The sequence below is a fragment of the Pelophylax lessonae genome (genome assembly GCF_965119305.1).
Source record: "Pelophylax lessonae genome assembly, chromosome: 5".
NCBI lineage: Eukaryota > Metazoa > Chordata > Amphibia > Anura > Ranidae > Pelophylax > Pelophylax lessonae.
The window spans coordinates 357,166,796-357,189,411 of record NC_138772.1 but is presented as its reverse complement, the minus strand read 5'-3'; the positions used below and the strand labels follow the sequence as shown (position 1 = coordinate 357,189,411).

Here is a 22,616-nt window from a genome sequence, read left to right as displayed (position 1 = left end):
CTATATGCACTTTTATATGAATTATACAGTTTATGGAATTGCACAGACATAATATTTATGTGGTAGCGCCGGTCCCAACATCACTTGCACTTTTTACCAGTGCATATATATAGCACTGATTACTTTAGAAATGTCACTGGTAACCCCAAAAGTGTCACAAATGTCAGTCAAGGGTCCGATCTGTCCGCCCCAATGTCGCAGTACCGCAAAAAAACCGCAGATCGCCGCCATTACGCGTTAAAAAAAAAAATGACAAAAATCTTTCCCTTTGTTAGTAAACGCGATAACTTTTGCGCAAACCAATCAAAATACGCTTTTTGCGATTTTTTTTTACCAAACATAGGTAGCATAAAACAAATTGGCTGAAAATGTTAAAAAATTTTGATTTTTACATTTTTTTGGGGGGAAATTTCATATAAAAAAATGTGAAAAATATTGCTATTTTTGCAAAATTGACGCTCTTTTTTTGTTTATAGCGCGTGATCAAAAAATCGCACAGGTGATCAAATACCACCAAAAGAAAGCTCTGTTTGTGGGAAAAAAAGGACGCCAAATTTGTTTAGGTACAGCGTCGCACGACCGCGCAATTGTCCGTTAAAGTCACGCAGTGCCGAATCGCAAAATACCCCCTGGTCGGAATGGGGGTAAAATCTTCCGGGGCTTAAGTGGTTAATAGCACTGACCAAACAGAATATCCACTGTTATCAGGTGTCCGGTGTTAGTTCACCTCTACATTTTTTTAGTAAAAGTGAACCAACCCTTTGGGAACATCTAACATCTGGGGATTTAAAAAAAAAACAGAAAATTCACTTTCATGTTGCTTTAACAAAGGTCTTTCTTCCAGATTTTCATTGAGGACCTCTGACATTTTTACTTGTGGCAACACCTAAAATTTTGGATTGCTTTACATCTCTAACGCAATGAAAGTGAGAGGGTTCCCTGCAGCTGGTTACTGTATGGGGAAGGAAGTTGTAATTTTCCATCGTAGGATGTTTATAGTGTACTTGTTTTCAGTTATTTTCCTAGGACTGTATAAATAAAACCACATTTTCTTGGCAGTTTACGAGTGAACCTGGACATGGGAAAGGCTGCTTATGGCTGGATGATCATGAGAGATGAGAATATTCCTGGCACTGTGGTGAGGACTAGCACCATTCCTGAGGAGTTGGGACGCTTAGTATATTTACTTACTGACAAAACAGGTAACCATGACCAACTACAGTAGGACACTTTTTGCTAGAGTACATTATTTTTCACCGAACACATACCCTTTTTTGTTCACACAAAATTCATGTAAGCAGTGGTGAGTGGCCTGTTAGCAATTTGCTTGTGTGTGTGTTGGTTAAGGTTGAAACAGATTTGAAGCCCGCCTGGCCGCATAAGTCATTTACGGTGTCCTGTGAATGAAAAACTACAAGGTCCGGCGGCCTTTGCAGCTGTTGGCTTGTAGTTTCTTAAAAACAACCACGGCGCTGTGAAGGGCTGTGGTAGTTCATTCTCTCTTCCTGTCAGTTTGTATCTGCTTGCTGGTACACGTAAACAGATACACTGACAAATCTGCTGGAGACCTGCATGGCACCAGCGATCTGCTGATTGCTGGTGCAATGTTTTACAGGCTCCAAAAAATAAATAAATAATTTACTTGCAAAAAAAATGTGCATTTATTGTTTTTTTCTAAAAAGTGAACATATCCTTTCATGATTTTCTCATGAGATTAAGTCTCACTTAAATAACACTTTTGTTTTGTTTTTAGAAATGTTTTTGTGGGTGACTTTTATCAGTTTGGAAGCTGCAAGCATAAAATCTTCTACTGGTGTGTAGTTTAGTAGAATAGGATTTAGTGTTGTGTCTAGAACTACTTTAAAAGGTTTCATTTTGCTTTATTTAAATGATCATTTTTGCAGAATTTGCTTCTACCCCATATCATATTCCATTCCAACTCAATTCCTTGCCATAGATGACATTATTTAATATGTTCCTCCCCCATTGAAAACTGTGTAAAAGAAGGCAGAGGTAATTGCTAGCTATCTAATAAATGATAACAAAGCGGAATGTAATGTTCCAGGAAACATGGTGTATCAGGGTTACAACATTATTGGTGTACATCTAAATTCATGTACATCATTGCTGCATGATACATTTGTAGCTGTGTAAGCATGGAAGGTATATTATTCATCTATTATTCAGCTACAGGAGCTATTTAATGAATTTTGATTCCCCTAAATTTGTCTCAAACATGCAATTTGACTCTGCTGCTTGAACATTTAGATATCAATTTCATGGTTGTAGTGTATAAAATCATCAACTATGAAACTGGATGCAATCTTATGTAATTAATTAGCAAAGATTGCAACACTCTTAAGTTTGGTCAGAAATGGTTGAGAAACACCTAATGTGCGTTTGTATTAGAGGGATGGCATGCTTTCAAGACTCTGTTGCAATAGAAAGTAATTAAAAAAAAAACATTTTAGATCCTCTTCTGTGAATTTCGAAGACACATTTTTCCACATTGCCTATAGCTACAGATGTAAATGTGGTCTTGTTTTAAAGTACTTTTACTGCTTTTCTTAGAATATGCAAATACTTTAGCCTGGGCACAAGTTCACTTTAAGTTGTGTGGACATTACCGCAGCAGCTCTTTTTGTCTCCTGTATATCCGAATGCTGGGCTGTTGTGGACCAGCAAATCTTTGCTTGTTGAGACAAAGCTTGCTCACTACTGCCATCTCCAATGCATTCCAGTTGCCCATTGTAGCAACAATAATAGTGTGGTGATGGGAATGGATAAGTTCCAGCAATACCCACAAGTGTTGAAATCAGCTTAGCTTTCAGGCATGCAGGAAACAAATTTTCTGCAGCTATGTGAAGTCACACTTTATAGGAGCTAGCAGCTTTTTTAGTAGGTAAAAGGCCATGGTTCAAACTGGTCCATGTCTCTGAAGGCTCCTGTGGGAGTATACCCATAAGGAGGAGGAAGTCTGGTGGAATACTGCACCCTGCCTGTGTTGTCTCTGTTCAGTAGAGTTTGCACCAGCAACGGCGAGTGGAGCTTGAACTTGATGGAGAAAGCCCTGGAGTGCATGCCCCACTGGGGAGTATTGTCACGAAATTAATGTTACATTTCAGGCTGTGACATTGCAGGCTTTGGCACACTGGTTGTGACCAACGGTGGGTGAAATGCAGCAAAACTATATTTGGCACTATTTTCAGACTTTCGGGTCATGCCCTTTCTGGAGGAGTCTGCACAGCCTTTTTTCTATAGGACCCTTTTGCGCATGCATATGCTATTATCTTAATCATACAGTACAGTACACAGGCTGAATATTGATTGATCCTGAGTTATAGGCTCCTGCCTTCATATGATTGAAAACTGGCAAAGCTTTTGGAAATGCCTCCTAAGCATACCCCTATAATCCTACCCACTCTGTAAGAACTTGGTTTTTGCTAGTGTCCTTAGGTGGTGGACCTCTTCTTCTTTATGGGAAAGCTCCCTATGTTTAACTAGTCTTCCTTATACCATTTTGGGTTCTTCAGTCCACTCTTCACTGCTTTCTACAATACCATTAGAAGCAGCGCATCCAGATGATTGTAACCTTAGTAATACCTTTGGAATTGTACCCAAATCCCACACCATGGGGGCCACCTGTATTGTTGCTTCTGGCAATAGATCCTGTATAGATGTACACATTGGCACTGAGTGCAACATGTGTAATTAGCCGCAGGGTACTATACAGGTCCAGCAACATGGTTTATTGCTATGGTTCTCAGACCCTGAAGACTTCTCTGTTGGTATGCCCATCATGAGAGGCAAAGCCTGAACCCAAGTAAAGACCAACGACATGGACAGGAAAGACAGGACCAATACTGTGACCCTAACAGCAAGCATGAGAATTAATATGTACATTAACTGCAATACTCTTATTTAGGTGTCTCCCGATTAGTATACACCTTGTGCAAAAAAGAAACCAGGAATGTGTTTGAGTTTATTCATTTATCGATTGTTTAAACTTTGAAACTTGCTAACACAAATACCTTCATTCAGAATGTAGTCCCTGGCGGATGTCTAGGTGTTACATCACACCACAGGTCACATTTTTCCCACCACTTATAAGGCACTTTCTTCTGCAGTTATCAGATGTTCTTGGACAATTTACAGCCTTAGTACAGCCACCCCGGTCTAGAGCTGAAAAGCATCAGGCTTCTTCTCCTTCCCCACCCTATCTACCTGAGATGGAAGTGAATGTACATGCTCTAGAACAAAGGTCTCCAAACTTTCTAAACAAAGAGCCAGTTTTTTTTTCCTTCACATCAGGGTGGGCAGAATGTGATCCCCTGGAAGTAGAAAATGCCCCAGCATCAGTGGGAGTAAGTAATGCCTATGACTTGGTGTTCAGTGGAAGTAAAAAAAAAAAAAAAAAGACATAGCACCTCTGTTCAGTAGGACTGGGATTATGGTCCTGTCATTGGCATTGGAGGAATATCGTCCCATTGCTGGTGTGATTCCAAGGAACAGTGTCCCATTGCTGGTGTCATTGAGAGGAATTGTGTCCCAAAGCTGGTGTCATTGGGAGGAATAGTGCCCCATCATTGGTGTCATTAGGAGGAATAGTGCTCCATCGTTGGTGTCATTGGGAGGTATAGGGCTCCAATGCTGGTGTCAGTGGGAGGAATAGTGCTCCAAGGGCAAGATAAAAGCATGCAAATGACTGCATTCTGCCTGCTTTCCAAAGTTTGGAGACCACTGCTCTAGAAGCAATAGAAACAGAGATGATTGAAGAGGACCTAGAGGAGGCTGCAGAAGATTACTCTTCTCCGGGTTCCTAAAAAGTGGAATATTTTGATAGTAGATCCTGTCATCTCAGTCTTAAACATCTTATTGTGCCTATAGAACATTTAAAGTGATTGTAAAGTCTCATTTTTTGGGGTTAAAAATAACAAACATGTTATACTTACCTGTCTTGTGTAATGTTTTTTAACAGAGGAGCCCGGATCCTTCCCTTCTCGGCTCTCTCTTCGCTTCTTCTGGCTCCTCCCTCTTGTTTAGTGCCCCCACAGCAAGCAGCTTCCTATGGGGAGGCACCCGAGCCGAGCCACACCTCCTTGTATCCATTCAGACACAGAGACACTGCCCCACCCTCTTTCTCAACTCACTGGTTAACTGACTTTGACAGCAGCAGGAGCCAATGGCACCACGCTGCTGTCTCAGCCAATGAGAAGGGGAGTCCTAGGCAGCCGAGACAATCCTGCAACATCGCTGGATCTAGATGGACCTCAGGTAAGTATTAGGGGGTTTCTGCACATTAAAGGTTTTTTATCCAAATGCAAAGAATGCATTAAGATAAAAAAACATTCTGCCTTTACAACCACTTTAAGCATTCTGTAGACAGAAATGTTGAGATGTTCCTAAAAGCTCTCTTTGCTCCTGCAGGCCCAGCTCTGCAACCCGCTGTTACTCGAATCTCTGTTTGTCAAATTGCAGCTGATTGGATTAGAGAAATGAACAATCAACAGGATCCTGTATTCTGAGACCGAATTCTAGAGCAGTGTTTTTCAACTCCGGTCCTCAAGGCACACTAACAGGCCAGATTTTAAGTATTACCTTGGGGAGATGCAGACTAGAATACTGCAATCACTGAGCAGCAAATGATATCACCTGTGATGTATTTCAGTTTTCTTGGAAATCTGGCCTGTTAGTGTGCCCTGAGGACCGGAGTTGAGGAACACTGTTCTAGAGGAACACTTACAAACTTTCCATTCTGCTCAACTTTTCTGTGTTGATGCCCTAGAACATGTTATGACACAAATTTCTGGAATAATTTTGTTTCTGTTAATAATCTTATGGCTAAAAGCCTGGATAGCTAAAGCTGCCTGTAAAAGGCGCCTCACTTCTGTGCCCTCTGAAGGAGGATGTTTGTTTGGTTATGCAGTTGACAAGTTTATTAGGGAGGTCACAATAGGAAAGGCAAATTTCCCACAATAAAAAGCTCCCTCTCCCTCCTCGCAGATTTCTATTTCCCCTAAATGAAGAGTGCCCCATCATTCTCCCTGCAGTTTGCAAAGGATTCAAAGTATTCTATTGAAACCTTTTGGTTCACCTTACCAAAACCAAATAGGGGTATTAGTCCTATTCTGAAAACAAAACCCTTAAACATGTTCCAAAGTTTTGCATGGAATCAGCAGGGTCATTAATTGCCTCTCTGAGGCAAGAGAATACCTTGAACATCTCATTCAAGATGTCTACCTTTGCATTGCCACTTACCCACCTTATCAGCGCATTCTGCACTTCATTGAAAGAGGAGACAAATTTGTCACATTGCCATTTGGAGAGCTTTTAGGTCATATGGTACCTAGACAACTTTCTTTTGAAAATGCTAGTTTCAGACTGTGGAGGAGTGTTCCAATTTCCCAAGGTTCAGAGAACCTGGTTCCCAAAGGAAAGCAAAGCTCCAACATCTTGTGGCTCTGAGCAATAAAACTAGCTCTGTATCACTGGACTGTCCTTCAGAGCTATATCTTCAGTGGAGTCAGACAGTGCTGCAGCAGTGGCCTATATCAAGCATTAGGGGAGTCAAACAGCCTTAAAGGAACTAGGTCTGATTCTCTCCTGGGTAAAGAACCACAGTCCAATCTTGCTGTTCACATTCTGGCAGTAGACAGTTGGCAGGCAGGCTTCCTCAGCCATCAGTGCCTGGATCAGGGAAAGTGGTCCCATCATCCAAACATCTTTATTCTGTTATGTGAGAAATAGAGGACTCCACATGTGAGCATCCTGGCCTCCAGGTTCAACAACAGGTTACCCTTGTTTGAATCCAGGACCAAGTATCCTCTGGCACTAGCGGTGGATGCCCTGGTCTCCAGCTTCGCAATATAGCAAGATAAAAAAAATGACTTTCATTGAACTTAACTGGCTCAGAAGAACCTGGTACACAGACATACTTAGACTTCTGAGAAATGTGAGCCCTTGCCTTCTCCAAACAGGTCAGACCTGCTGTCTCAAGCCTCCTGTTCCATCCTGCTTCTCAGTCACTGGCTTTAATTGTTTGACTATTGAAATCAAGATCTTGAAGGACAAGGATTATCTCGACTGCCCATACTCAGACCCAGAAAATTCACTTCACGAAAGATATACTACTGTACCTAGAAATCATAAATCATATTTGCCTGTTTTGGCTTTTCAACCATAGAAATTACTTTACTGTACCTTGTATTGGGCCTTAAATACCCTTAAAAAAACAGGTTTTGGCCTTAACATTCTGGACTGGAGGACTGGATTTCTCCTTATTAGAACCTTTATTCAAGGTGTTTCTACAATAGGACACCCCCCCCCCCCAATACAGCTCCCTATGCTTCCTTAAGATCTCATTATGATATGTGCTGTCCTGTAGAAACCACCCTTTGAACAAATGAAGGAACTCCCCTTGCATGAGCTCTCCTGCAAAATGGCCGCCTTGGTGGCTATGATGGTGGCTATGATGCTTGTCAGATGTGTTTCTGAGTTAACAAGTTAAACGTTGGTTCAATGCACCTGTCCCCTGTGCTCTGAGTGGTGCAATCCTCTATCCACCTCGGCTACAAACTTGCAGATATTGAGAACTATTGACACGGCAACTCTGAAAAGCTTCGGCCTTGCAGACCCTTACAAGACCAGGGTAGTCTGGGACCACTAAAAACGAAAAACAAACACAAGGGCGCACCGGCCTAGTGCATTATCCTTTTAAAGGTTTATTAAAAGAATAGAATAAAAATACTCACAAATGAGTTCTTGATAAAAGCATATCAGTCAAGATATAAAGTCCTCAGCATCGAGATCGGGAATGAATAGTCCCCCGAAGCTGTATAGACTTACGCGTTTCGAGGCTTAGCTCTTCTTCAGAGCCTCTCAGGTAGTCTTTTACCAGGCTTTTTGGAGTATAAATGTGTTTGGTTATGGTGACCACACCCGATTTGGTAAGTGATCTATGGGAATGTATGATAGCTAATGATAAGCAAGGGCCCGATGTTTAAGTCAATGAATGTCTAGCCTGCACTGTACTTCAAGATATGTATTTTACTTATCTTGTACTTACTAAGTGATTTTTTTTTTCCTGAGCGCACGCAGGCAGTGCCAAGCTCTTTCTAAGCTCCACAGGCCAGACCTAGCCAGTGATCTTCAAGACCTACTTGGGCTTCCTACCATCTACAAGGTCACCTTGGTCGTAATCCTTTCTGTTTCACAGATATTGTGAGCAATTGGGACCAACTTTTATTGATTGCATGGCAGGTCACAAGCACAAAGGCAGCAGTACTGTGAGCCTGGTTAGCTTACAATCTGCTCACAGTGCTGGGGGGGAGGGGGGCTATTGAGGAAGGATTCTTACAAAATGTGTACTGTTCCTGTGGTGGAGCCAGTCATCTGATGTATAAGCAAAACCTTAACTGTCCCAGTAGCCTGAAACAAAATTCTGCCTCCAATGAAGGGTTTCTCAAGTGTTGGGATGTCTTATGACTTTTACAAATACCTGGACCCTGGGCATTCCAGATCTTTTGGTCCAGAACATAATCACTGGAGATTAAATATTAGAGTTTTATTCTTTTCCACCACCCTGTTCTATGCTATCAAACCTTAAAACATCCCCACAAAGTTAGTTAGCTCTTCAAATTGGTCTTACCCAATTCTTCTAAAGGAGGGGTGGCTCTTTTTCTAGAAAAAAAAAAAAGAAAATTCAAGGCTTTTACCTTTTTACAGTCCCAAAGCCCACTCCATCTTGAACCTGAAGGTGCTCAACACCTTCCTCCTTTGAGTGCAAATATCCCTATGGAATCTCATAGGCCAGCCATTGCCTCCTAAAACCAGGGGATTTTCAGGCATTGGGTGAACAGCAAAGATACTTACATGTCCCCATCTTAACGCTTCCTACGCATTGTGGTGATCACGCAACATTATCAGTTCATTGGCTCGCCTTTCAGTCTATCTACAGCACCAAGGGTTTTTACCAAGGTGTTAGCCCCTGTACCATCATTGTTTCATTCACAGGGAATTCCATTATGGGTAACCTAAATGACCTTTTGAGGGAACAGTTGACACAAACATTGGCAGTCAGTGTTCAACAGGCTGTTCAAACTCTGCAGAGGTTCAGGTAGATCCTTAACTTCCAGAAAACTGCACTGGAGCTGACTTACTGCTTAAAGAATCTGGGCCTTTTCCTATACACTTTACTGTTCATGGTTTTCTTGCGCAGGAGAAATTTTACAAACCTTGCCACTTAGGTGTGAACACTTCAGGCCAACTTACCCTCCTTTTCTGCATTAGAGTCCTGGACTTAATAGTTGCCTCCTTCAAAGCATTTCCATACTCTTACTTTCACTCAAAACCATTTCAACTCAATATTCTGGTTTCATGGGACAAGCACATTAACCTGCATCTCAACACCAACCTGGCTCTGGCTTGGTAGCTCAGAAGTCCAGTTTTGGAGTTGGGGAAGTCCTTACTGCCTCTACAGGATACCAGCCTGTCAGGTTGGGAGGAGTTATGGGTTATCTCAGTCAAAGAGACTTGGTCACCAGAGGAAGCTTGTCTCCCAATCAGCTTTGTGGATCTTGGAGCAATTTGGTTATATCTTCAACACTTTTGAGTTTTGTAAAGAGTTTACAACACATCACAGAGTGCTGCATTGCACATCAAGGAAAAACAAGTTCCTTTTTTGCTCCTGCCTATACCACCACCCCCCCCCCCTTCCCCCAGCTGGTGCCCAGGACCACAACCACCAATTTCAGGATAGAGACCAGGGAGAGACCGAGGCATGAAAATCCCCTGAAAGAAACCACTTGAGGACAGATACAATTGAGTACTGTCCATGATACTTTTGTTTTTGTACTAACATAAACATTTTCAGGACAAGCTTTCTGCGTATGTCTCCTTCTTCAAGGTCAAGCAGTACTAATTCACAAAAGTTTTAGCAGAATGTTAAAAAAAAAAAGACAATCTCTGAGGGAAAGGAAAGAAAAAACAAACAAATGTACATGGCAATTGTATTAAAACTAGCATACATCACCTCAAGCATGATGGAAGTCACTTGAGGAGTTTGCCAGAGCATACGCAATGAGTGGTAATGGAAGATACACAAAATTAGCTGGTATACCACTGCCACTCTGGATAAGTACTACTCTGAGTAAAGTGTCAAAATCAACCAGGTATTTACTACCAATCACTGTGTGCATAATAGATAGGTTATACGGATGGGTAAATATCATATTTTTACATATAATGACTAAAATTAAAAGTTAGATATAGTGACACTTTTAACACCCAGTGAAAAGTTTTGCTACTGATATTGGAACAGAGTTGCAACATGCTACATGGGGGTTTTTCCTGTAAAAATAAACTAAGGCATATCATTACTGTTTATGACAAGTAGGAAAGAGAAATATTTTGCTTTTATCCATAGATATCAATATACATGGTTAGGCAAATTCTTTGAAAACTATGGCTTCAATTTTTAGATGCTGTGGTTACAATGCGCCTGACATTTTTCAAGTCTTCTCTGCATCCCGGTTCTATTCTTTCATTTTGTAATTGAATATAAAATATTTTCTATAGGCTACTGTGGTTAAAATGTGCCTTTATTAAGTTCAAAACAAAATAGAAACTTTTAGACATCATCATTATTACAGATCTTTTATAAGATCAGCCTAGGAATAATTATATTGTGGATATCATTTCAAACTAGTCCTTTCTATGATTGCAAATTGGGATTGTGCTTCATCAATAAACCTTTAGACAAGATGCGTCCATCACAGGGGTCCTCTCATTTGCCATAGTAGAATGGAGAACCAACTATCTCAATAATTGCATTATAGTTTCCTTATTGTAGGACAAGAAAGCAACGTGGTATAATTAGGTTTGATTGGAGTGCATGTTTCCGGTAAGATCTGAAATTAATGATGTTGCTATAGTGACACATCTGTGGCCAGCAGTGCATGAGACTTTAAGTAATTCATTCGACAAGAGAAGACATCTGTTAACTACAAAGATGCAGAGCATATTGACACTGACCAGAAATACTAGATGTTATGTGATAAATGAACAAACGATGCTGAAACAGGAGGACAGATAATTTGTACTTAATCTGCAGGGAGAACTTTAATCTTCTCACTGGTTGCATTGGATAATGCCATTGTTTAAAACACAGTGCAGCCGGGAACTCATAAATTGTAAATGTGACTGTGAATATATGCTCTGGAGACAAACATGGCTTCCTTTAGTAATGAACTGTGATCAAACAAGCTACCAAGGCTACTGGCATTAATGTGAGTGCATGGGAAAACACATACCTCTCTAGTGACACCATTCACCAATATCTTGAACAGTGCCATCTTTACTACATTTCTCCTTTTGTGTTTTTTCTTTCTGCTTTTTACATAGCCTTAATATAAAGTAATTGCTATTTCAGAAAATATATTACTAGGCACAGGTTATCTTGCAGTTACAAAGCAAGAAGGTTTATGTTATAAATCATATTAAACTATATACAGTGTGGGTTCTATATACTACAGCCCTCAGAATCCCGATAAGATGAGACTCAATCATTTATATTTGGCAATCAATGTCATAAAACAAAATCACAGAGATTAGATGCATACACAGTAAAATATAGCTCAAAACCAATTGCCACATTCAGCATAAAATGTACATAATCTAACCATGTGAATACAAATATAAGGTATTTGATAATGAGAACTAATGCTATCTCCTAATTAGGGCTGTATTAATACAAAAAGTAGCCATATGCATTGCCGAAGGATGGCATCTCTAGTACAAGTTCCCCTTGTGTAATATCATTATTTTAGTAAAACTAATGCTAAATGTGCTATTGAAGGCCCCATGCAATCTACCTTATTATATACATTTACTTTTCAACTGTACAGACCACCAAACAAAAACATGGACAGATGGTCCTTAAGCTCTCTTAAGCCTTCTGATTTTAAGCATCCCCTTTGCCGCCCTGTAGGTTCTCTTTTGAATTTAGTGGGGAAAAAAGTTACCAAAAGAAGTAAACCGAAAAAGGAAAAAGTTATCATAATTCCTCTATTTTTGGCTTCGTATTGCCACCTCTTACCTTGCTGCCCTAAGCACCAGCCCTTGATTGCAATTATGGTAAATACAGCCCTGGTATTAAAGTGGATCTGAACTTAAAAACAAGGATTTGCTGTTATAAGGAGCATCTAGAATTCCTAATTGTTCCTAAGCAATCCTTAAAATGTACATTTTCTCTTGAATTCCATAGCAGTGCACTTTCTATTATGTGATGATGCCTAGGTGTTCTTGTGCTTACAGGTTTAGTGCTTTAATTTATATCTGCACTGTGACATCTAAAGCACTGCTGCCTCTGAATACTAGTCTCAAGAGACTTGAGATATGTTTTGGTGATGTCACTACTGTACTGCTTACTGTTGCTGGAGGCTCTGACCAGAGGAAGCAAAGCCTTGCCTATTCCAAGGTTTCCTGCATCCATACAGAGAGGCACAGTGCAGTACAAGGCTTGGTAACTCAGTAATGGGGAAAAAGTAGCTGCAGAGAAACCACATGATTTTCCCTCTACCTGTTGTTTTTTTTTTTGGGTACAGCTTCCAGACTTCAATTTCTCTTTAATAAAAGCCTTTTGACCACGGTTGGAAAAAAAAAAGGAAACTAATCATCAGAATCCCTCTAATTTCCAGCCTAAGGCTACAAAAAATGTCTGACGCCCCGTAAAAAGCACTTGGACAAATAACAATGCACTAATCAAATTGCAGCGTAACATATTTCCATTGGGTCTGCCTTTATTTGGATAACATAGTTAAATAGGTTGAGGAAAGACACATGTTCTTCAAATTCAACCTAAAAAGACTAAACCCACAGCTGATCCAAATAAATAAAAACCCTTATAAAGTGTGGTCCAAGCTGCTCTAACAGGGAAAAAAATCTTTCCTGATCCCCAAAGAATAATGTTACAATGTTATACAAAATTCAGCCTGGGGTATAAATGTAAAGAAAAAAAAAAAATTACACATGTACGGTAGCCTTAGTAGAAGATTTCATTCTATCATGTACAGGGATTTGTCTCTGATCTCATTTCAGATATGTTAACAGAAACCTGTACTCCTACAGATTAACCTCCAACCAGCAGTAATCTCACCGTAGAGAATAAAAGACTTGTAAAGTCTGGCGCTGGGCAGGAACTAGACATGCTTGTTTTCTAGAAAGTTCATGTTGATTAGGAGATTTTTTTAAATAAATTATAGTTCTCTTAACAAATGCATATTCATATTTATACTGTATGTTTTGTATTTTATGTTATAAAATTCTTCTACTGGAATAAAAAATTGGAAATTCTCACACATTTAAAATTATTAAAATAACTAAAGAATATGTAATTAAATCCCATGGTGAAAAATATTTGCTTAAAGTTAAAGGGTTTAGCTTTAGTTAGCTTGTCCACAGGGTTTATTTTTAACATGGTAATTTTACTTTGTTTTACCCTATGACCATCTAATACTTTTGGGACTGATGCAGAAACGCAGATCCAAAAAAAAAAAAAAAAACATAAGAAACTGAGTAATGCATTTGCTTTTCTCTATCGCTCATTGACAGACGTAGTCTTCTTGATTCTCAAGAGCTGGGTTATGTTGTCTCCGCAGGAGTAGGACTAGGCAGAAAGACAAAACGTTCTGGCTCCACCTTAGGGGCAGTCCCTGAGGGTATATCCTCCCTCTCTCTGCTACAGGGAATCAGTTTTTTTCTGTCTAGTCAGGAGTAAGGACCTAAGTTCCTTGCTGGGATCTTTTGGGTCCTGGCAAGATTTTTTCTTTAAAAAAAAAAAAGATTTTTTTAGGCAGTTTTTCTCCAGTGTTTTTTTCCTGTGAGATCTTCAAGCAAATACGCCGGACTGGGCGACACTAGTGGTCACCCCAGCCGGCCTACGAGCGCGCGCAGACCATTGCATTGCGCTTGGTCGGCCGCGACACATTCAAGTAAGTATGCGGGGCCGGGCGACGGGCTGGGTGTTGAGATCCAGTGGTCACCCCGGTTTCTGCCTACGAGCGCGTGCAGACCAGAGCTCCGCGCTGGGTCGGCCGCGACGGAGTCCCATTGGAGGGACTGACCTTGCGAGTTAAAAGTCTCGCTTGGACGCCAGGAACCAGAGAGTCGAGGCGTCCGGAGTGGTCCACAACCCCCCCACCCCGGTGGAAAGGGTATTGTGAAGAGAGGGTGCCTGTCGGTTCGGTATGGTGAGTAAACGTTCCCTTTTTTCCTCGTTATGAGGCAGTATGAATTATGGGCCCCTCCATACATGGTCAGTATATATCTGACACTAAAAGTCCCCCTTGTAAATACAGTATGTGTTTGGTGGGAAGTGGACTTGGTTTGAGAGCTAACACTCTACCCAGCAGACTGTAGCATTACAGCAGACATAGGAGGTATAATCCTACCTTAATTGTAGTGTATCTCCTGCAGATCAATAAACCGCCACTTAGCAGAGATGCAGGTGGATGTGCTGGGAAAAACGATTTCGGCGGTCCGCCGCCATTTTGCCGTAGACCAGGTGCATGTATGTCCTCAGGTCACGCCGGCCGCCATGTTTTTGGAGTCTATTGTCTCTTGTATGGGGGCGGCCATGTTTCATGAGCCCAGCTACCTCGTGGAGAGCTGGGAACGCCGGAAGGCGTACACAGGGGGCGGAGCCACGTCCCTCTACCCGGGAAAAAGCAACACAGCTCCTTCCAGTCTGTAAAAGACAGACGCTGACTGCAGTTGGTTGGAAACTTCACTGCATCGGTTGGTGAGCCTTGGGGGTCCCTCTCTCTCTCTGTGGGGATCGAGAAGCAGGTACTCTGAGGGGCGCTATTGCGCTAGGGGGAGACACATAAAAAAAAAAGAGGTATTTTTTTTGTTTTTTTGATTTAAAAAAAAAAAAAAAGTTTTTTTGTTTTTTCTGGCAAAGGTGTCCTGAATTAACATGGACCCTGCCACTCATGTATCTCCTCCGGATCCCCTCGAGGTGTCTGCAGGATCCTCCAGCACCCCACTGACGATTGAATCATTGTCAGCTATTATGGAAACTTTTGTGTCCCGGGTGGAAGTGGCTTGTCAGGGACAGGGCGCAAGAAAGCGACCCCGCCTAACCCCTTATTATCTGAAACCTCGGATTCAGACTCTGAGCCTATTTCTGCAGTTGCAGGTACTTCATCTGGGATTGGTGTCTCGTGTACTGTCTCTTCAGACAGTGAGGAGGATGTTTCGGCATCAGCCATAGCCCGAGAGGAAGCGTTGGTAAACGCACTCATTGTATCTGTTCAAGAAACCTTAAGATTACAGGGTATTCCGTCGGAAATAGCTGAAACTGAAATCCCTTTTGGGACTAAAAAACGCATCAAAGTGGCGAAGGTTTTTCCATTGCCCAAAGGTTTTGGCAATCCAATCGAAGAAGAATGGCGTCTGCCAAAACGCACTTCTGCTATTTCTAAACGCATTAACAGGCGTTATCCGTTTGAGGAAACCCTCATTAAGAAATGGACAGAACCACCTGTGGTGGATTCACCAATTGCTAGATTGAATAAAGCCATGGTTATTCCTCTAGAAGACGCTCCGTCTTTTAAAGATCCAGTGGATCGCAAGATGGAAGCTATGTCTCGCACCATGTTTTCCTTGATTGGATCAGCTTTCAGACCAATAATTGCTATTGGTCTGGTTTCGCAGACTGTAACTGAATGGACCAAGTGGTTACGCCGGGACTTAGAAGAGGTCCCTCAGGCGGTATCAGATTTGTTGGAACAAATGATACAGGGGTTACAGTTTGTGTGTGATGCGGCGTTAGACGCCACTCCATTATTGGCGCGAGCATCAGTTTCAGCAGTGGTTCTCAGGCGTACACTGTGGCTAAAAGGTTGGTTAGCCGACCAAGGTTCCAAAAAAGCATTAGCTAATATCCCCTTTTTAGGAGAGCGTCTATTTGGAGCCAACTTAGATGAGATCATTAAGGATCTCACGGGTGGAAAGAGCACCTTTTTACCGCAAAATGCTAAGGGTAAAGGAACTCGTCAAAGACGAGGGCCTTCTTTCTCTGCTCACAAAAAGTTTTTTCGCCCCGCGGGTGAAAAAATTAAGTCCTCCAAAGCTCCTTCAGGAGGCTTCAGGGGACGTTGGTCGGGCAAGCAAAAGCCCGCCCCCTCCAGACCTGAAGATAAATCGTCCAAAGCCTGAAGGTGCGCCCCCACCCATAACTGGGGTGGGGGGACGTCTTCGCCGGTTCCCGGATCCATGGCTTTCCAGAATCCCGGACAAGTGGGTTTGCGAAGTCTTAAGGTCAGGGTACAAGATCGAGTTTCGATCTCTCCCACCGGTGCGATTCTTCCCTTCTAATATCCGACGATCCCCGGATCGTCTAGAAGATCTGCGGAGAGCAGTCACGGATTTACTACAACAAGGAGTGGTAGTCCACGTTCCTTGGACAGAACGTTTTTTTCTAGGGTTTTATTCAAACCTATTTACAATACTCAGGAAAGAGGGCAAAGTGCGTCTAATTCTGGACTTAAGGGCACTCAATTCCTTTCTCAACATAAGAAAATTCAAGATGGAATCCATTCGCACAGTAGCAGCCTTCCTGCATCCAGGGGATGTCCTAGCGTCCATCAAGGACGCCTATCTTCACATTCCCATTTTCGCAGGACATCAGCGGTTTCTACGCTTTTCCGTAGAAGAGAACCACTATCAGTTTGTGGCGTTACCTTTCGGTTTCGCCACGGCTCCTCTGGTCTTCACGAAGGTGTTGGCCCCAATGTTGGCACTACTGCGCCAAAGAGGCATATCGATTCTAGGTTACCTAGACGATCTCCTGCTTCATGCAGAGTCTCCTCAGACCCTGCTACAAAACATAGAAATTACTATAATTTCTTTACAGGAATTCGGGTGGCTGGTGAACCAGCAAAAGTCATTTCTGGTTCCCACCCAGAGGCTCGAATATCTGGGTCACAGTCAGGACAAGAGTTTTCCTTCCGGTAGGGAAACTCCGAAAGATTCAATCAGCAGTCCAGTTGTTACTATCCAACAGCTGGTCTTCTCTTCGGACTTGCATGAGGGTTCTGGGGTTGATGGTGGCTTCCTTCGAAGCAGTCCCATTTGCCCAGTCCCATACCCGAATTCTTCAGCAAGAGATTCTTCTCAGATGGAATCGGAATCCGGAGTCCCTGGACTATCGGATCCAATTGAGCAAACAGACCAGAGAGTCTCTGGTCTGGTGGCTTCGGTCTCCGATGCTCAGCCAGGGAAAGTCATTTCTGCCAATATATTGGACGATAGTGACCACGGATGCCAGCCTATCCGGATGGGGAGGAATTCTCGGTCAGTTATCCGTTCAGGGACTTTGGTCCCCGGAAGAATCCAGGTTACCGATAAATGTATTGGAACTGAGAGCGATCAGACTTTGTCTGATTCACTGGACCGAGCAGCTCCAGGGCAGCCCGGTTCGGATCCAGTTGGACAACGCCACGGCCGTGGCTTATGTCAATCACCAGGGGGGCACCAAGAGTGTCCGAGCGGCCAAAGAAGTGGCTTGCATTCTTCGCTGGGCGGAACGATTTGTTCCAGCTATCTCTGCGGTGTTCATTCCGGGGGTGGAGAATTGGCAGGCAGATTATCTCAGCCGTCAGACTCTGGTTCAGGGGGAATGGTCCCTCCATCCAGAAGTTTTCCACCAGTTGTGCCTACGGTGGGGCACCCCGGATGTGGATCTGTTGGCATCACGATTCAACAGAAAAGTACAGAGATTCGTGGCTCGCTCCCGCGATCCTCTAGCAGAGACCGCAGACGCACTGGTCACCCCGTGGGGGCAATACCAGCTAATGTATGCCTTCCCTCCTCTTGGGTTACTGCCAAGACTTCTTCGCAGGATAGAGGAGGAAGGAATTCCAGTAATCCTGGCAGCTCCGGACTGGCCTCGTCGAGCTTGATACGCCAACTTGGTCAGACTGGTGGCGGACGTCCCGTGGAGACTTCCTCTCAGGGAGGATCTACTGTCTCAGGGACCGATCTTCCATCCTGCTTTACGATCGCTGGTTTTAAATGGCCTGGTTATTGAGACCCAGGTGCTGAAGGACAAGGGATTGTCAGCTTCAGTTATTCCTACTCTAGTTAAAACTAGGAAAGCGACTTCCAGAAAGATTATCATCATACATGGAAGTCTTATATTGTGTGGTGTGAATCCCTTGGGTTCCATCTACATCTTTATTCGGTAGCCCGAATATTGGCTTTTCTGCAACAGGGAGTTGAGCAGAAGCTGGCCTTGAGTGTTATCAAGGGTCTGGTTTCAGCATTTGCTATCTTCTTTCAGAAGCCTTTGTCTACTCATTCCTTGGTGCGGAATTTCATCCAGGGGGTGCGACACCTGGCTCCGCCAGTGCACGCGCCGTTACCATCCTGGGATCTTAATTTGGTGCTGTCGGTTCTTCAGACACCTCCCTTTGAAAATATCAGGGAGATTCCCTTGCTTACTTTATCCCAGAAGGTGGTCTTCTTGGTGGCTATCACTTCTGCACGCAGGGTGTCAGAACTGGCTGCATTATCCTGTTGTTCCCCAGATCTGGTGGTTCATAGGGATAAGGTTGTTCTTCATCCGAATCCATCCTAAGGTGGTTTCAAAGTTTCATTGAATGAGGACAGTGTATTGTCCTTCCTATGTCCTTAGCCCAATCATCCTCGAGAATTTGCATGGCATTCCTTGGATGTAGTTTGGGCGATCAGGATATATTTGAATACTACGGATTCAATTTGTAAGACGGATTCACTGTTTGTGATCACGGATGGCCCTAAGAAGGGGTTGCCTGTTCTGCTGCGACCATCTTTAGATGGATCAGACAGACGGTGGTATAGGCTTATTTTATCTAAGGGTCGGGATCCCCCGTTCCCTGTTAAGGCGCATTCTACTCGGGCGCTTAGAGTTTCCTGGACCTTCCGCCATCAGGCGTCAGTGGTTCAGGTTTTCAAGGCGACTGTTTAGTCGTCGGTTCATACCTTTACAATATTGTATAAGGTTTATGTGATGGCATCGTCGGATGCCTCTTCTGGCCGCAAGGTTCCTGCAGGCCACTGTTTGAGGAGACTGTTGGTCTACCTCGAGGATTTGTGGGGTAGGTCTCATCTGTTTACTCGATGAGTCCTTTGATACTTCTGGTTGGCTCCGGTTGGGCCTTCTAGTTTGGATTTTGATTTCGGTCAATCCCACCCCTCATTTGTGGCACTGCTTCTGGATGTCCCAGCTCTTGAGAATCAAGAAGACTACGTCTGTCAATGAGCAATAGAGAAAATCGGATTTTTGTAAGATCTTACCGTAAAATCCTTTTCTCTTAAGCTCATTGACAGACGTAGTACCCGCCCCTCTATCATTGAGTTGGGTTGGGTTAAATTCTCTGTTACTGCTTTAGAACAGAACTGATTCCCTGTAGCAGAGAGAGGGAGGATATACCCTCAGGGACTGCCCCTAAGGTGGAGCCAGAACGTTTTGTCTTTCTGCCTAGTCCTACTCCTGCGGAGACAACATAACCCAGCTCTTGAGAATCAAGAAGACTACGTCTGTCAATGAGCTTAAGAGAAAAGGATTTTACGGTAAGATCTTACAAAAATCCGATTATAACTGTCAATTGTTTATCTCTCAGACAAAGAAACAATTCTGGTTGGCTGTAGATAACCAGTCTCTTTTTGCTTCATAATGTACAGTATCTCACTAAATTGAGTACATCCCTCACATTTTTTTAAATATTTTATTATAGCTTTTCATGTGATAACACTGAAGAGATAACACTTTGCTACAATGTAAAGTAGTGAGTGTACAGCTTGTATAACAGTGTAAATTTGCTGTCCTCTCAAAATAACTCAACACGCAGCCATTAATGTCTAAACTGCTGGCAACAAAAGTGAGTACACCCCTAAATAAAAATGTCCAAATTGGGCCCAATTAGCCATTTTCTCTCCTCTGTGTCATGTGACTCACTAGTGTTGCAAGGTCTCAGGTGTGAATGGGAAACAGGCGTATTAAATTTGGTGTTATTGCTCTTGCTTTCTCATACTGGTCACTGGAAGTTCAACATGGCACCTCATGGCAAAGAACTCTCTGAGGATCTGAAAAAAAGAATTGCTGCTCTACATAAAGGTGGCCTAGGCTATAGGAAGCTTGCCAAGACCCTGAAACTGAGCTGCAGCATGGTGGCCAAGACCATACAGCGGTTTAACAGGACAGGTTCCACTCAGAATAAACCTTGCCATGGTCGACTAAAGAAGTTGAGTGCACGTGCTCAGCGTCATATCCAGAGGTTGTCTTTGGGAAATAGAGGTATGAATGCTGCCAGCATTTCTGCAGAGGTTGAAGTGTTAGGGGGTCAGCCTGTCAGTGCTCAGACCATACGCCGCACACTGCATCAAATTGGTCTGCATAGCTGTCATCCCAGAAGGAAGCCTTTTCTAAAGATGATACACAAGAAAGCCCGCAAACAGTTTGCTGAAGGCAAGCAGACCAAGGACATGGATTACTGGAACTATGTCCTGTGGTCTGATGAGACCAAGATAAACTTATATGGTTCAGATGGTGTCAAGCGTGTGTGGCGGCAACCGGGTGAAGAGTACAAAGACAAGTGCGTCTTGCCTACAGTCAAGCATGGTGGTGGGAGTTTCATGGTCTGGGGCAGGATGAGTGCTGCTGGCACTGGGGAGCTACAGTTCATTGAGGGAACTGTGAATGACAACATGTACTGTGACATACTGAAGCAGAGCATGATCCCCTCCCTTCAGAGACTGGGTTGCAGGGCAGTATTCCAACATAACGACCCCAAACATACCTCAAAGATGACCACTGCCTTGCGAAAGAAGCTGAGGGTAAAGGTGATGGCCTGGCCAAGCATGTCTTCAGACTTAAACCCTATTAAGCATCGGAAAGTGGAGGAGCGCAAGGTCTCTAACATTCACCAGCTCCGTGATGTCATCATGGAGGAGTGGAAGAGGACTCTAGTGGAAACCTGTGAAGCTCTGGTGAACTCCATGCCCAAGAGGGTTAGGGCTGTGCTGGAAAATAATGGTGGCCAGCGGTTTAGACATTAATGGCTGTGTGTTCTTATTTTGAGGGGACAGCAAATTTACACTGTTATACAAGCTATACACTTACTACTTTACATTGTAGCAAAGTGTCATTTCTTCAGTGTTGTCAATGAAGATATAATAAAATATTTTCAAAATGTGAGGGGTGTACTCACTTTTGTGAGATACTGTATGTTGTATTTTGTACATTGTGTAACATTTTTTCTCTAGCCTCAGTGTAGCTGTCTTTTGCTGTATAGCTGTAAATATACAAGTATTTCTTTGCTTTTCTTCACCATGCAAGTCAATGTGAATGCAAAACAGCTTAGAAGCTTATCTAATGCATCTAAAAATGCAACCCAGTTACAACCATGTACTGAAACCCTTATATGTATGCGATGTAAATGCTTATAGGAGAAAACATAGTCTGTTTCTACCCTTATGCTCACCACTTGAGCAGCAGACTGCCTGTAATACTGAATGAAAAAAGTGTTTGGTTAAATTACATTTTCAGTACTAAGGCTGATAAGCAGCCAAAAAATTAATTTCACAACTCAGACAACCCCTTTTCTTTCCTTAAATCTATTTCTTCTCAAAAGAACTTAATTCTGCCCTGCACGCCAATACATAAGAAAATAGATCTTTTCATGTGTTTACTGTGTAGTTATAACAAAAAGGAAAGGTTTAATGGATTTTTACATCAGCTGGCTTTTTAAACTAATATCTCTTTCAGGTACACTTACCCAGAATGAAATGGTTTTTAAGCGTCTTCATCTTGGTACAGTGTCCTATGGCACAGATACAATGGATGAGATTCAGAATCATGTAGCAAGTTCATACTCCCAGGTAGGTTATTCTCTGCTAAATTTTTACATTCATAGGTACATGTTTGTTAAAATATGGTCAGTCTAAACTACAAAGGTTAGCAAGGAGCTGAATTATTACAGCTACAAGCAAGTAATGTAGACTAAAAATTTAAGTTTTCACTTGGACCTGGCTCATACAAAAGCTGATCAGAAAGCATTGTCTACTGAAAGTGGCGTATTTGGGGAAAAGCACCATACATGTTAAAAAAAACATAGTTTTCTGTACTGCATTTTAAGGTTAACAGTTGGCTTCCAAAGTGTCTTGTATAAAGATCATGGTTATGATTATGCATGATCAGGAAGTGTTTCAGATACCAGATGTTTGCAAGTTTGAGTTTTTGAAAAATTTATATCAGTCTATAGCAATCAATCTGATCTTTGATTACTTTTGTGTCTGATTGTTTAAGTAATTATTTCTGAATCATTGACCATCATCCTTGCTTGCTGTACTTTTTTAGAGAATGAGTTTGGGTGTATATAGTTACCATATATGTCATTTTCTAATTTGATACATATAAATGAGCTGAAGGTTTCTCTTCTGTAATAGCTAACCCTGTTATCTGCTTTGGAATGCCCTGTATTAGAAAGGTTTATTTCACTTAGAGTTTAGTCCCTTAACATGAGATGGCTGCAAAGAGCATGGAAATATAATGGGATGCTGGCATTGTAATATTT

The 22,616-nt window shown here is 42.4% G+C and overlaps 1 protein-coding gene across 2 annotated transcripts in view; it reads left to right on the top strand.

Annotated features, from left to right (window-relative positions):
• Positions 1-22,616, top strand: part of ATP9B (ATPase phospholipid transporting 9B (putative)) — a 578,806-nt gene that overhangs the window by 452,667 nt on the left and 103,523 nt on the right. For both annotated transcript variants that reach the window (XM_082258664.1, XM_082258663.1), the window contains exons 13-14: positions 1,060-1,202; positions 21,809-21,921. In XM_082258664.1, coding sequence (XP_082114790.1) covers positions 1,060-1,202; positions 21,809-21,921 — 256 coding nt within the window. The remainder of the gene's footprint in view (positions 1-1,059; positions 1,203-21,808; positions 21,922-22,616) is intronic.